Source organism: Tupaia chinensis, unplaced genomic scaffold (genome assembly GCF_000334495.1).
Source record: "Tupaia chinensis unplaced genomic scaffold, TupChi_1.0 Scaffold143795_1, whole genome shotgun sequence".
NCBI classification, from domain to species: domain Eukaryota; kingdom Metazoa; phylum Chordata; class Mammalia; order Scandentia; family Tupaiidae; genus Tupaia; species Tupaia belangeri.
The window spans coordinates 707,183-723,452 of record NW_006203645.1 but is presented as its reverse complement, the minus strand read 5'-3'; the positions used below and the strand labels follow the sequence as shown (position 1 = coordinate 723,452).

The 16,270-nt window shown below is 42.3% G+C and overlaps 1 protein-coding gene across 6 annotated transcripts in view; it reads left to right on the top strand.

Annotated features, from left to right (window-relative positions):
* NR4A3 (nuclear receptor subfamily 4 group A member 3) overlaps window positions 1-16,270 on the top strand; it is a 45,842-nt gene that overhangs the window by 23,006 nt on the left and 6,566 nt on the right. For 4 of the 6 annotated variants that reach the window (XM_027766927.1, XM_027766928.1, XM_006165049.3 and 1 more), the window contains 2 exons: window positions 1,165-1,364; window positions 4,973-5,151. In XM_027766927.1, coding sequence (XP_027622728.1) covers window positions 1,165-1,364; window positions 4,973-5,151 — 379 coding nt within the window. The remainder of the gene's footprint in view (window positions 1-1,164; window positions 1,365-4,972; window positions 5,152-16,270) is intronic. The other 2 variants (XR_003547283.1, XM_027766929.1) reach the window with 2 other exon arrangements.

Sequence of the window (16,270 nt, the reverse complement as noted above, 5' to 3'; positions counted from 1 at the left end):
GAGGATCCTGGGGAGAAGTTGGGAGAAGAGATTCAAAATCACATGTGGCTGTGCAACTGTGAAAAAAGAAAAGCTGTGCACATTTCCGTGAATGTCTGCACATCTTTTAAATCTCTGTGTTGTTGGTTGACTTTTGTTGTCTTCCAGTGATTAAAGCAAAACCCTGGCTCTTTGAGAATACCCAAAAGTTGCTTAGAGACTTTATTCCTACTGTGCTTCTCTTGGGATTCTTTAGATCAGTGATGTCCAATGGAACTTTCTGGAGTGATGAAAATTTTCCACACCACATATGGCTATTGAGCACTTTCAATATTGCTAATGTGACTGAGGAACTGAATTTTCAATTTCGGTTAATTTTTATTCATTTAAGTAGCCGCAAGTACTCTGCCTAGAAGACCTCACTTTCCCCATTTCTGGTTTGTTTTATCTCACACAAATCCATCAATGACATGAAGAAATCATTCTTTTCTCCTGTTGATTAATTTTGTGATTCTCAAACTTTATTATGCACAAGAATACCCTGGAGGCCTTGATACAATAGAACCAGCTGGGCTGACCCCCAGAGCTTTTGATTAAGTAAGTCTGGGGTGACCCCTGAGATTATACAGTAATTTCTACCATATTCCAAATGTTATTGATGCTGCTGGTCCAGAGACCACACTTTGAGAACCACTAGGTTAATTTTGCATCTTGTATGGAGACAGTTTTCGGAATCAGCAGACCCTTGAAGGCCACTGGGACACACCCTGGGCAGTAGTTCTGTGGGGTCCACCCTTCAGAATCACCAGTGGAGCTTTAAAATTCCCAAAGCCTAGGTCCCACCCTAGACTAATTAAATTAAAATCTCTGGGCATAGGATCCAGACGAGAGTGTTTTTTAAAACTCCCCAGATGGTTGCAGTGTACAGTCAAGGTTGAAAACCACTGCACTAATGGGACTTAGGCAAATTTCTTTGTCTATTAAATGATAACAATAAAGTTTCCTCTACTTATATCACAGGGGTCATTGTGAGAATTAGATGAGATTGTGGATATGTAAGAGTTTTGTAAAGTGTGGGACCCAAAATAAGAATTTAAACAATGACAGTCTTCTAAGAGCCAATTTGCAGAAGATGTTGTTATCGCTAAGGAACCAAGGTAATGTTTTGTGTGGTTTGTGTTCTAGTACTGTCCCACTGACCAGGCCGCTGCAGGCACGGATGCTGAGCACGTGCAACAATTTTACAACCTTCTCACAGCCTCCATTGACGTATCCAGAAGTTGGGCAGAAAAGATTCCGGGATTCACTGATCTCCCCAAAGAAGATCAGACATTACTTATAGAATCAGCCTTTTTGGAGCTGTTTGTTCTCAGACTTTCCATCAGGTAAATTACTGTTATTTTTATCTTTCTTCCGTTATTTCCTTTGAAGAAATTAGAAATCTTTTGTGTTTGTAACTGAATCATTAGTGAAAAGTGTGCTCAGGAAGCAAATGTAAAATATGAGCAGGTATTTCGGGGCCAGCAGGTGGCATGGTGGTTAAGTGTGCTGGACTCCCAGATGGCTGACTGACCATGGTTTGAGTCCCAGACTTGGTGACTTGCACGCACGCTTGCTCTCTCTCTCTCTCTGGTCAAGTTAAAATAAATAAATAAATAAATAAATAAATAAATAAATAAAGTGTAATAAAATAATTAAAGTGTGTATATATATATATATGAGCAGGCATTTCAAAAACTGAGTAGTGGGTACTAGAAAGAGCACTGGACTGACAACCAGGACCTCTGGGTTCTAGTCCCAGGTCTAACCCGAACTTGCTATACGGCCCTGAGCAAGTCACTGGTGTCACTAGAAATTAAACTCTCTCCTTTGTTATATAAAGAAGTTGGATTTGGGGAACCAGCAGTTAGCGTAATGGCTATGTCGCTGGACTCCCATGTAGTCGACCGCGGTTCACGTCCCCGACTCAGTGGCTTAAAACTCACGCCGGGCGCATGTGCATGCGTGCCCAAGATCCCGAGAGGAGAATGGAGGAGAAGGGATTGCGGTGTGACCATCCCCCTGGGGGGTGATTTCTTGTTTTCTGTCTCTATGTCTCTCTCTGTCTGGTGAGCGCACACGTCCTATAGCGAAAATCTCTCAAAAAATAAAAAAAAAAAGAAGGAAAAGAAGTTGGATTTGGTGATACCCAGAGCCCCTTGCACTTCCAACATTCTAAAATCATAGAAGATTCTCATGGTACATAATGTATTTTCTGGGAGCAAGTATTTGCTTTGGAATATTACATTTACCTGAAGGTTTCTTAGTTTTTAATAATTATTTTATTTGTTACAATTATTTTTAAACTGACCTGAGGAGAGAGAAGGGGAGAGAGAGAGTGGGAAAGCAAGCCACCAGGTCCAGGACTCAAACCATGGTCGGCCATGTGGGAGTCCAGCACCTTAACCAACACACCACCTGCCAGCCCCTACCTCATAGGTTTCTATTTAACAAGTTACTATTCTAGTATATCTAATGAGTTCTAACGAGTTTTTAAAGCTTTCAATCCCCGGTGTTTACTCCAAGAGAACAGGTCATACTAAAGATTTGGTCCAACCATCACACTTAGTAACACCAAACCACAAAAAAGGATTTTTCAAACAGTTAGAACCTTGGATCTAAACTCCTCTCTTAAATTTCTCATGTGGCTCTTCCTTTTTATTTTTAAGTTAGCTTTAGGGCACATGTGCTCACCAGACAGAAATGGGAGATGGGAGTGAAAAATTCTGTCCCCAACCCCCCAGGGACCGTCACACCACAATCCCTTCTCCTCCATTCTCCCCTTGGGATTTTGGGTGTGCATGCACACACATGCCTAGCTTGATTTTCAAGGCAATGGTCTAGAATTCAATCCACATAGTTCACCATGTGGGATCTAGCCCTCTTAACCTTCACATCACCTGCTTGTTCTTGTGTGTGAGTGTGTGTGTGTGTGTGTGTGTGTGCGTGTGTGTTTTAAAACCTATTTTATTATTGTTTTTATTCACAAATAGCATGTTTAATTTCTTCTCCTTGCTTCCTTTCCATTATACATTTTTAAGAAGTGGTACCAACATTTCACCAAATATAGGAAAAATCATCATCTTTCCTCCTTTATCTTCCCATCATCCCCTCCCAAACTTCACACCGTGACACCAGAAACTCCTGTTTTAAAATCCAGGTTCCTGTGCCTCATGCCTTATTCCTATTTATTATGGTTTGGTAGACCTTGGGAAAAGTCTAGAAATGTGCATTTTTAATTCATGCTCTGGTGATTCTGATGCCAGTGGTTGGAGGTCCATTAGCTCTGGGAATGAGTCATTCTTCCTGTGTGTGCTTCTGTAAAGAGATGAGTGGGAGAGACAGGGTGGAGGTACAACTAGAGCACAAGTAATTAGCTTAATTACAGCCAGTCCATTGTACACCACAGCCAAACTAGCAAAGCGACTGTCATCTATTACATTAGCAGTCCCTAATCTCCCCAGCACCAGGGACTGGCTCATGGAAAACAGTCCCTACACAGACGGGTCAGGGGGTTCATTCCAGATGACCAAAGCTCACGACATCCACTGTGCACCCCCTTTCCACCACTACCACATTGCAATATCCAATCAAACAACCTCACAACAAAAGGGCTTGAGCTCCCATAAGAATCCACTACCACTGCTAATCAGAGAGAAGGCGGAGCCCAGGTGGCAGTGTACGTGATGAGGAGCAGCTGCAAACACAGAGGAAGCCTCCCTTACCTGCCTGCCAACCCCTCCAATCCCCCTACTGCATGGCAGCAGCCTGGGGGGTGGGGACTCCTGATCTATTAGACACACAGTAAAGGATAAAGTATGTGATAAGCTCCAAGCAAGCAGGTATGATGGGTCCTGTTTACTGGGTTTCCTCCAGTGCTGACTCCAGGAAAGGCACATACTGGTGCTGAGTGAAAGAATGAATAATGCCATTCATCCAAGAAGCACAGTTAAAGGCATTGTAAATGCTGTAGACCAGGATAGATAAATATGTGGCAAGAGATTTAAAATTTAAAGAAAAGCTAAGAGGAAAGTAGCACCACAGAGAATTCAGAATTAGTTCCATCTAATACTTGTTGAATCCTCCTGTGTATTAGGAGCTGTGTGTGGGGTTTCAAATCCTTTCTTTTATCTAATTCTCTCAACAATCTTAGGAGGTATTCCTAAAGGTGTTAAGGGAATTAAATAAAATTAGAATTCCTATTTTATAACTAGGAAAAGAAAGTCCAGAGAGATTAAAGGAATGCCCAAAGCCACACCACTGAACAGGGATGTCCAATTAGAAGTTCCAGGTCACCTTTCATGAGAGAAAAGAATGAGATGATGATGAACATAATATAAACTATCAGGGAAGATTGAGAAATAGCCCTCTGAGTCTCACCGTGAAAGGCAGAGGGAAGGCAATAAAAATCAAAGACTCATTTTATTTGGGCCAGTTTTTAGTTTGTGATTGACTTCACGCACTTAAAGAGACTGTTTTTAGAGTTTGTACAATGAAATTGTAGTGTCTAGCTTCAGGCCTTATCAGTTTTCTACTTTTCAGAAAACGAGGGACAAGCCCTGACTCAGGAGCCTTGAAGGGAGCAGCCCCATATCCATTGCAGAGACAGTACACTGGCTCCTCCACCTCTGCAGTTCATGGGTGCCGGCTCCCACATCCTGTCCTGGAACAAGCCAGTAATTGATTCTAGAAATAAGACAGTGGATGTCCACCATTCCCATCTTCCACTGGGCTGATCTTCACCAAAGGCATTATTAGCACAGACAAGTGTTGCTATTGATATTTATCCCCAGAAACACAGTGATGTCCATCACGGGTGTCCAGGCATGCTTCCTAGCACCATGCTGTGGTCTGAACACTAATGCATGCTTGTCTGGTGCCTGTGTGTCAGGATGCTAGTGTGTGGGACAGACTGGACAGGCTGGTTTAATGCATCTCTCCTCCCCACCCTCAGGTCGAGCACTGCTGAAGATAAGTTTGTGTTCTGCAATGGACTTGTCCTGCACCGACTTCAGTGCCTTCGTGGATTTGGGGAGTGGCTCGACTCCATTAAAGACTTTTCCTTAAATTTGCAGAGCCTGAACCTTGATATCCAAGCCTTAGCCTGCCTGTCAGCACTGAGCATGATCACAGGTAGGCACCACCGTGTGAAAACCCAGTGATCCTGTATGCCTTTCCTCTCCTTTCCTGGAAGGTGGTTTCTGGCCTTGGCTAGCACACACACACCAGAAAATTAGAAAACAACTGCAACTCTTCTTAAATCTGCTAAGTTTAACCTAGTTTCAACAATGAAACATGCATCTGCAACTTGTTGTCATGAGCTTCTAGGAAGGAGGATACCTAGTCTATTAAGTGATCATTGTCAACAAATGTGATATATGAAAATCTAACGGTTGGCTGGGGCTCTGGTGACAGCTGGACTAGCTGCTTCAGGCTTCCAAAGTAGATTATCTTAACCCGCCCCCGCCCCCTTTTAACAGAGATTTTTGCTATATGGCACTTGTGCTTGCTGGGGAGACACACAGAGACAGACAGAAAGTGAAAAATCACCTCCCAGGGATAATGGCCACACCACAATCCCTTCTCCTCCATTCTCCTCTCTGGATTTTGGGCATGCATGCACACACGCCCAGCATGAGTTTAAGCCACCAGGTCCAGGACTCAAACCAGAGTTCTGGATGCTGTAAGAGGCTGGGCTGGTTCATCATTTTATACTTTACATGAGGGCAAAGAATCAAACACTAGTGTGTGCCCTTGGCATTCCAAATACAACCTGACTTAGTCCTGGAGGAGAAACTTGCTGCTTTTCTTTTCTTTTTTTTTTTTGTGTGGTCACACTGCAGTCCCTTCTCCATTTTTTTTTTTGAGAGGTTTTTGCTATAGGGCGCGTGTGCTCGCCAGACAGACAGAGAGAGACAGAGAGACAGAAAGCAAGAAATCACCCTCAGCGGGGATGGCCATGCCGCAATCCCTTCTCCTCCATTCTCCTCTCGGGATCTTGGGCATGCACGCACACGCACCCGGCATGAGTTTAAGCCACCTGGTCCGGGACGTGAACTGCGGTCAACTACATGGGAGTCCAGCAACATAGCCATTATGCTAACTGCTGGTCCCAAAACTTGCTGCTTTTCATAGGGGCTACCAGAGACTTCCAAGAAAGCCATTAATAGCAACAAAAAAACAAAAGCAATCTCAAAGATAAGGATTTAAGGGGCTTTTTTTTTCTCTCTCTCTTGCTTTTCTTTTTCTTTCTTTCTTTCTTTTTTTTTTTTTTTAGTTTGCTATAGCATGTGTGCTCACCAGAGACAGACAGGGTGGAGGAGGGAGTGAAAACTCATCCCCCCTGGGGGAAAGGGGCAAGACTGCCATACCATGATCCCTTCTCCTTCAGTCTCCTCTCGGAACTTTGGACATGCACACACATGTCCCCAGTGTAATTTTCTTTCTTTCTTTCTTTCTTTTAAGAGAGATTTTTTGCTATAGGGCGCCTGCTCTCACCAGAGAGACAGAGACAGAAAGCACAAAATCACCCCCAGAGGAGATAGCCATGCCACAATCCCTTCTCCTCCATTCTCTCCTTAGGATTTTGGGCACGCATGCACATGGACCCAACATGAGTTTTAAACCACCAGGTCCGAGACTTGAACCATGTTTGATACATGGGAGTCCAGTGATGTAACCATTATACCATCTGCTGGTTCTACCCAGAGTAATTTTCAAGCCACCAGGTCTGGAACTCAGACTTCAAAGTCAGCCATGTAGGATCCAGTCTCCTTAACCTCCATGTCACCTGCTAGACTCTAGAGGGCTCTCAAATGGCATACCAGGGCACCCAAAGTAAATAACACATGTAAAGCACAAGCCTATTACTTCAACATGACTGGAATGAATGAAATCGGTTCAAAGTCAACCTCTGAACTAAAGCTCGTCAGGTCAATTCCAAAACCATTCAGCTCTTCCTAAGACAATTAAACACTAAAAACTAGAAAGTATAGAGTTCAGTTCATTTTCAAAAGACCAAAAGTGAAACCTGGAGGCAGCTTTGACTTTCTCTAAATAAAACCAGTACATTACTATGTATCTATGAACTTGGGTGTTGAGTCTAGTTAATCAACAAATGTTCACTAAGAAAGGCACTGTGCTGCATGTCACCCGCTAGGTTTACAGAGAGGACAGTATACATCCCTGGAGTAGAAAGACATGCAAACTGTCTGATACAAGGTGTTGAGTTCTACAGTGGAGACATGGGAAACAGGTACAAAGTGTCCAGAGACTACATGTGAGGGGTGGGGGTGGGACTTCTCAGAACAGATCACAAGAGCTGGTCCTTGATCAATGCAGAGGCTGTCTCACTAAAACAGAAAGAACGAGAATCCAGGCACTTAAATATTTGCCATAGCCACTGAAAATATTGCTGTCGTGGGACCAGCAGATGGCATAATAGGTTATGTTGCTGGACTTCCACATGGTTAATTATGGTTTGATTCCCAGACCTAGCAGCTCGAGACTCACACCGGGTACATGTGTGTGCATGCCCAAAATTCCCTCCAAAATGGAGGAGAAAGGATTGTGGTGTGGCTATCCCCCTGGGCGGGGGGGTGATTTCTCGCTGTCTGTCTGTCTCTCTCTGTCTCTCTGGTGAGCACACACACTCTATAGCAAAAATGTCTCAAAAACAAAAAAAAAAAAGAAAGAAAATATTGGTGTCATAAGTTTTACGAAAGAAATGACTAGAAAATAAAGTGACAGGAGATGTGGTTGGTTTTATAGGTAAGGGTTACACAGGACATGGAGAAACCCATGCGTAGGTAAGGCAGGTGGAGTTTATCTTGAGAATGATGGGGATCCACAGAGCTTTTCCCCAGGAAGCATGATGACCAGGCTTGCATTTTAGAAAGATCTGGTTTTGAGCACAAATTAGAGCAGAAAAGAAACAAAGAGGGAAAAAGCTGGTCCAGGTCTGACAGCTGTGGTTTAAGAAAAGGACCCACCTCAAAGATGAGGCCTACATCTTTGTTTTATTCTTAAACTATTTTTTGAAGTATTTTATTTAACTTTATTGCTTATTTATTCATTTATTTTTTAATTTGACCAGAAAGGGACAGAGAGAGAAAGAAAGCAAGCCACAAGGTCTGGGACTCAAACCATAGTTAGCCATATGGGAGTCCAGTATACTTACCCACCACACCACCTGCCAGGCCCATTATTCTTAACCTTAAATTTTTTTTTTTAATTTTTAAGTATTTTTCTTCCATGATCAAGAGAAACAGAGTGTGAGAGAGAGATAACACCTCCCAACAGTCTTAATGCCATGATCCACCCCTAGGCTGTAGCCAGCTCTGTATTATGGACAACCATGTGCACGGTGTGCTCAGGGAGTAGAGATTCTATACTTGAACTAGGAACCTCCCATGTGAGATTGCCTCGCAGAGCATTGCTTTTTACTACTACACTCCTGTCTGGCCCCGTTTTTGTTTTATTTTTTAAGTCAAAATTAATAAACAGTTAAGGTACCAGCTAATGACGTAATGGTTACATTGCTGGACTCCCTTGTGGTTGACTGCAATTCAAGTCCCAGATCCAGCAGCTTAAAACTCGCACTGGGCATATGTGCATGCATGTCCAAAATCCTGAGAGGATAATGAAGGAGAAGGGATAGTGGTGTGGCCATTCCCCTTGGGTGCTAATTTCTCGTTTTCTATCTCATCTCTCTGTCTCTCCAGCAAGCACAGGAACCCTATAGCAAAAATCTCTCTTAAAAATCAATCAATAAATAAATAAAAATAGACAGCTAAGAGGCCAGGATATGTGGGTACCAGGCAGTTGCAATCTGGAGAGATTTGGCAGGTCGGTGAAGAGAAAACAGAGTGGTAACTGGAAGGGTGGTGCCAGTCCTCTCTGCATCCCCTTTGCTCCGTGCCCTGTGATTATCCCAGCTCAGCCTGCTGCCCATGTATGTGGACACTTGCTCGGGAAAGAGGCTGTTTAACACAGTGGAAATAACATGTACTTTGGAATCTAGTACCCTCAGATTTTAATCTGGGGCCCCAAATTTAGTAAGTATATGCTATCGAGTGATGCATTTCATTTCCCTGACCTTCAGTTTCCCCATCTGTAAAATGGGGATAACCACAACTACTCCATGGTGGCGATGAGGATTATAGAAAATTAAGCTTGTGGTGTAGCCAGACTGGATCTGGGATAGGCACTGGATCCACGTACATTTCCCCTTGGAGTGATGATGGCAGAGATTCCCTCTAATTAGACACATGCCTGTGCCTTCCCCTTGAGAACCCTGAATAGTCCAAAATCAAACTCAGTAGCATGAAGAAATGAGTGGTAGTTTTAGAAGTCAGGATGTTTGGTGACTATCTCCTTGAACACCTCAGAGAGGCTCAAAGAAGGAAAATGACATTAAGTAATTAAGCTATTTACTGAACACTCGCAATGGGCTAAGTTATTTACAGTATGTTTTTGGGCCTCCTCCCTCCCCCACCACAGGTAGCTCTGGTTCCTGACCTCATTTCTGCCAGCCTGTGCAGAGCAAGTTATTGTAGGTGCTGTGGTTACAACCCACAAGAAAAATAAGCCCTCTTCTCTCATTTCTGGACCTCACAGCATTTTCTTTGTGATTTGCAATTGTGAGGGGGTTTGAATATGCAAAAATATCAGAAGATGGTAGAGAAAGTGCTGCCTAGGAAATAGTGTGCATTGTGGATATTCATTTTCATTTGAATATGGGCTCCCATGCATCTTGACTTCCGAATAAGTTCTATTGATCATATGGGGTGATTGTGGACTATCAGTTGGGTCATTGACATTAGTGAATTAACTCCAAACTATTCTATTCTTAAACCACAGAGAGGAACTCATAAAAGGAAAATGAGGTCTGAACCAGTCTTTGCCCAGTTTTGGTGGCATGCACTAATAAGATGCTGCTATTCTGCAGTTGGAAGCCACATGGCAGACCTGGGTTTTGATTCCAGGTCTATTTTAAAAGCCAGGTGTGATGTGGTGCATGGGTAGATCTCGCTAGACCATGTCTTAAAGTTTAACCAGTCTTGCTTCCAAGGAAAGTATTAAGAATCTGGGCAGTATTGGTGGTTTGCATGAACATGATTTTTTTTTTCCTACTCCCTTTTTTTATTCCTCTTCTTTTTTTCTATGTCCTCTCACGAAAAACTAGGTGGTGAGGTGGGGTAGGAAATGGTTTCTTTCAGACCACACTCCTTCCCTGCAGTGAATAGGGAGTTTCCCACAGCTGTGATTTTCGAAAGTTTGTAGGTCCCCAGTTTATCTAACCATTGCTTTTTAAATACCACATCCCTGGAGTAATGGAAATGCTGCTGATGGGTTACCAATCAGTTGATATCTGGCTGCAGTTAATTTCAAATGAATAGGAAGACTTCCAAACAGAATGTTAACATGGAATTAATATTTATTCATTAAATAAATATTGAGGGCCTATTATGTGCCAGGCACTGAATCAGTCTCTAGAGATGTGAAGATGGGCAGGCATGAATTCTGCAGCCAGGGAGCAGATAGTCTACCAGGAAGTAATATATGATTATGATATAGTGAACTAAATTGTGGCAGTTAATGTTGAGGTCCTTAAAAGGGGCAAATTCAGTGTGGGGGAAGTCCCAATTACTACTACATTTTAGGGAGTGAAGAAAGGTGGTGGTATTGGCCATGAATGATTTCACAAAGAGATAGCATCTAGACATGGGCAAAATAAAAAAAAAAAAAAGAAAATCATTGCAGATCAATGCAGAATAGCTCTTACAGAATAGTAATGGAATGCAGGGGAACACCTTAGCACGCTTTAGGGTAAATACAAATTTATGGGATCAGCCATAGTATGGTGAAGGTCGCTGGATCCTATACGACCAGTTGGACAGTTTAAGTGCTAGAATTAGTGGCTTGAGAAACATGCGGGGTGCATGTGTATGTGTGCCCCAAATCCCAGCAGTAGTGACAAATGGAGAACAAGAGATTGTGATGTGACCACCACTGATGGGGACAGATAGTTTCTCACTTTCCCTTTCTCCCTCTCTCTCTCTCTCTCTCTGGGAAGCACACACACCCTCTAGCAAATTAAAAAGTAAAAAGAGTGGTGTTGTATTATGCATGTGTTAAGCCACATACATGATCTCAGTAGAAGAGAAAAATTGGAGGAGCACAGGCTTTTACACTTGATAACTGTATGTCCTGAACTGAACCTGAAAGAGAAGGGATGAATGCACTTTGGTTCACAGTCTCTGTCTGCAGGGTGATTGCTGAGAGCATATGCTGTGCTTTCGAGAAATTCAAAATATTTTTCAGGAAAAAAGAATGGATTCTATGTAATATCTTATGGTCTGATAGTATAACTTAACCTCAGAGTAAAATCAATTTCCCAGATAGTAAAAGGGAAAATCAGACTGGGGATGTAGTTTTGAAGCAGATGGCAGAGGGAATCTTGGGTATTTGACTACCACGAGGCAAATGACTACACTAAAAAGAATGTTCCTGGCCAGCCAGTGGCATGGTGGTCAAGGCTGCTGGATCCCACATGGCTGACTGCATGATTCAAGTCCTAAGCCCAGCAGCTTGGGTAGTGTCCTGGGAACTTGTGTGCGCATACCCAAAATCCCAAAAGAATGGAAGATAAGGGATTGCAGGTTGGCCACCCTAGGGAGTGCTTTCTCACTCCTCCCTCTAGCCTTCAGTAAGCACATGCTCCCTATAGCAAATTAAAAAAAAGAAAAAGAAAAAGAAAAGAATGTTACCCCTGACTTTCTTTTGCCTACTGAGGTTTCCTGCCAGGTGAGAAAATGACTCCTTTTTCCTCTACCTGTACTTTTCCTGGTCTTATGAAACATGAACTCTTAACACCGAGGAGGCAGAAGGAGGGACCAGCGGTAGAAAACAATGAAACAGTCACACAGCAGGACCAGACAAGTGACTGGATCTTGACTCACACTCCACCACCTGTCCTTCCAGAGCTCCTGTGCTCTTTCTAAATGGTTACCAGTACCTGGTTGCCTTTTTTTGGCATCAAACAAAGCCGGCAGTCACATTGCGAGAAAAATGAAGTGTAAAACTTGGCAGGACAGGGAACCAGCAGTTAGCGTAATGGCTATGTCGCTGGACTCCCACGTAGTCGACCGCGGTTCGTGTCCCGGACCCGGTGGCTTAAATCTCACGCCAGGCGCGTGTGTGTGCGTGCCCAAGATCCTGAGAGGAGAATGGAGGAGAAGGGATTGCGGCGTGACCATCCCCCCTAGGGGGTGATTTCTCGCTTTCTGTCTCAATGTCTCTCTCTGTCTGTCTGGCGAGCGCACGTGCCCTACAGTAAAAATCTCTCCAAAAAAAAAAAAAAACTTGGCAGGACAATGTAGTCGGGTTTTTTTGTTTGTTTGTTTGTTTTTTAAAGAAAGGAGGGGCATTACAGGATTTGGAGATTATAATCTGGGTTCAGATTTTTACCATATCACTTTTCCTAGTTGTACAAACTTGGGTAGGTTCCTTACCCTCTCTGAATCTCTGTTTTCTCATTTCTCATAGGGATAATGTCTTAGCCCATTCTAGCTGCTATAAATAAATATTCTAGATTGGATAATTTATGAACAACAGAAATTAATTGCCCATAGTTCTGGAAGTAGAGAAGTCAAGAAAACATTGCAGATTTGGTGTCTGGTGAGGGCTTGCTCTCTGCTTCTTAAGTGGTGCCTTTTTACTGTAACCTCACATGGCAAAAGAGGCAAAAAAAAACTCCCTCTGGGCTCTCCCAGAGGGCACTAATTGCATTCATGAAGCATCTCTCAATATGATTTAATCACTTCCCTAAAGGCCCCTATCCCATTGGGAGTTAGGTTTCAACACACGAAATTTAGGGGGACATAAACATTCAGAATATAGGCTAGGATGTTTACTTGCAGGTTTCTTGTAGAGATTGAATAAGCTAATGTGTACTTTGTAAAGAAAAAAATTCAGAAAACTTTTATTGTTGCTATCTTGAATGTTGTTTATCTTACTCACTTCCAGGGAGAGCTGGCTGTTGAGTAAGGAATTTTTTTTATGTCTTCCTTTGCCAACTAGACTGTGGGTTTCTTAAGGGCAGAGAAAGTCTTCTATTTATTTATTTTTTTAATTGTTGCTAATGTCTTGGTTTATTTTTAGATTTATTTATTTTCATTTAGTTTTTTTGTTTGTTTGTTTAATTTGCTAGAGGGTGCATGCACTCACTACAGAGAGACAAAGGGAGAGAGAGAGAAAGAGTAAGAAAGCACCCCATTTCTGGGGGCTGATCACCCTGCAATCCCTTCTCCTCCATTTCTCCATTTGGGATTTTGAGCACACACATATATGTGTGCCCAGCGTGTTTTTCAAGCCACCGAGTCAGGACTCAAACAGAGCAGTCAGACATGTGGGATCCAGTCACCTTAACACCATGCCACAGGCTAGTCCTCCTTTAGTTTTTCAATATGCAAAGAAACATACATTTTTTTTCTCCTTTACATGATTTATGTACTGTCTCGCAATCTGTTCTTTTTTTGTTCATTTACTGTATTGTAAAAATTTTCCCATGTCACAGTTTACTGTGGTGCTAGGTATTTCATCATTCTGTTCAAATCAGTCTGATATTTACTGAAGCTCATTCTAGGCATTTTGGATATACACCGGTGCCCAGATGAAAATCTAAGGGCAAGGAGACTCTTACGCAGCTTTATAATTTATTTAGCACTTAAAAGTATCTGGCATGTGGCAAATAGTGTTTGGCCAAAGGAGTTCATTTTAAGTCTCAAAAGATCTCCCAAATTAGGAACCAGCAGATGATGTAATAGTTATGTCACTAGACACCCATGTAGTCAAACATGGTTTGAGCCCTGGACCTGGTGGCTTAAAACTCATGCAGGGCACATATGCGTGCATGCCCAAGATCCCGAGAGGAGAACAGAGAAGGGACCGTGGCAGGGTCATCCCCTAGGAGGTGATTTCTCACTTTCTGTCTCTCTGTCTCTCTGGCAAGTACATGCACCCTATAGCAAAAATCTCTAAAAACAAACAAACAAAAAACTCCCAAATTAGAAAAATCTGAATTCATCCTTTTTAGCCTATTTTTGTTAGAAAATAGTATGAATTCCTGAGAATTGCCTTACCTCAATTCAGATTAATCCAGCAAATATTATTGAGTGTGTCCTGTGTATCAGGCACACAATTTCTTACCTTCAAAAAGCTTGAGGTCTCATTGGAGAAATAGACACATACTCTAACAGATCAAAGACAGACAGAAAAACACTATTATAACCTCAACATAAGCTGCTGACTGACCTGTAGCTTCCTGGCCAGCATGGGCTCAGTCTCTGGGATTGCTTTTCCCTAAAGGATATTGTACATGACATGAGAAGTAGCAGTGAGATGACTTCCCAGAGAAAGCAGCAGAGCTCAGAGCAGGAAGCCCTATTTGTTTGTTGCTTGAGCTACATACACATAGCTCTCCAAGAGCCCACCTCTCCTTGCCTTTTGGGTGGAACTATATTGTGGTGAGGTAGCTTGAGCCCTAAGACCTCTTTAAAAAAGAGAAAGAGTGACATTTCCTTGATGGGGCCCCTGATGGCCCCCATCATCCCTTTCCTCATCCCCTGTTCACTACCATAAGGAAGAGAATTTGACATGTCTTGTATGGGCCCAAAAGGTAGAACTGGGAACTATAGAATGGTGAAATTTAGGTCAATATAAGAAGAACTTTCTCATAGATAAAATAATTTGAAATTTGAATAAGCTGCCTTGTGGAGTTAGTTCCTACATTAGGGAGTAAGGTTTACAGTCTTGGTGAAGACTAGGAATAAACTAAATCAAGTGTCTTGTGGAGAGTAGACCTGACTAGACTTTCATGTGCGCAAGCATCTCTGGGCATCTTGTTAAATTATAGATTCTGGGGTCAGCAGGTGGTGTGGGGTTGGACTCCCACATGATCAACCACTGTTTGAGTCCTAGACTCAGAGGCTTGAAACTCATGCTGGGCCCATGTGTGTGTGTGTGTGTGTGCCCAGATTCCTCAGTCTGGGAGTCCATTGACAGAACCATTATGCCATCTGCTGGTCCCAGATTCTGCATTCTTAACAACCACCCTGGCGATACTGAGGATACTGGTCTGAGGATCATACCTTGAGTGGCAAGGAACAAAGGAATTTTATTTTAAAAATCCCTATTAGTAGTTGGGATTCTGTGAAATTAGTAATAGCTAACATTTCTAAATACCTGGTGCCAGGGCCTGTGCCAAGGGCTTTACTTGTGTTCTTTTGTTTAATGTTGTTTATTCCATTTTATTCTTTTTTTTTTTTTTTAAGGAGAATTTTTTTGCTATGGGGCACATGTACTCACCAGGGTGACAGAGAGAGACAGAGAAGCTGGAGTGGATTCCTTCCTGCAGAGATGGGAAGCAGGAAGACCAATCAAGAACTACAAAAATAATTGAGAGAGCAGATATCAAAGATCTAGTTCAGAAGCAGTGGGCATTGAGTGAAGATAGTTGCAAGGAACAGTGCAGCAGTAATACACTAAGTTCTTACATCTGATTAAATAGATGGGCTGGTGGGGAGAAACTATTAAGAGATTATTATGAGAATGATGGGGAAGATTGTGTTATTATTAATAGAGGAACTCAGAGAAGTAGCTAATTTGGAGAGGGAAGTAACAAGTTGAGTTTTAGAAATAGAGAAACCTCGCAAGCATTTATTAAGTGTTTACTAGATGCTACAATACTTTTTTAAAGAATTATTTTATTTAACCTTATTTGTTTATTTTAATTTGATCAGAGAGGGACAGAGCAAGAGAGAGAAAGTGAGAGAGAGAGAAAGTGAGAAAGCAAGCCATCAGATCCAGGACTCAAACCACAGTTGACTATATGGGAGTTCAACACCCTTATCTACCACAGCACCTGCCAGCCCCAGTGCTACAATACTTTACAGTCATTAACTCATTCTAGCTTTGCAACAACCCCTGAGACAGGTATATTATTAGTCTTATTTCACAACTGTGGGAACTTTTCAAAGTCACCCAGCTAACAAATGGCAGGGCTAGGATTAATAGGAAATCTGGCTCCAAAATTTCTGATGTGGTAGGTTTTAGAGTCTGTAAAGTTCTTTATTGCTATTAGTTTATTAATAACCCCAACCTGTGTATTTATTCTGAACAACTTAATACTTATACCTTTAATACTTATTTGATCTTTTTGATTAAATAGTAATCAAAGTTCTTGATCCTA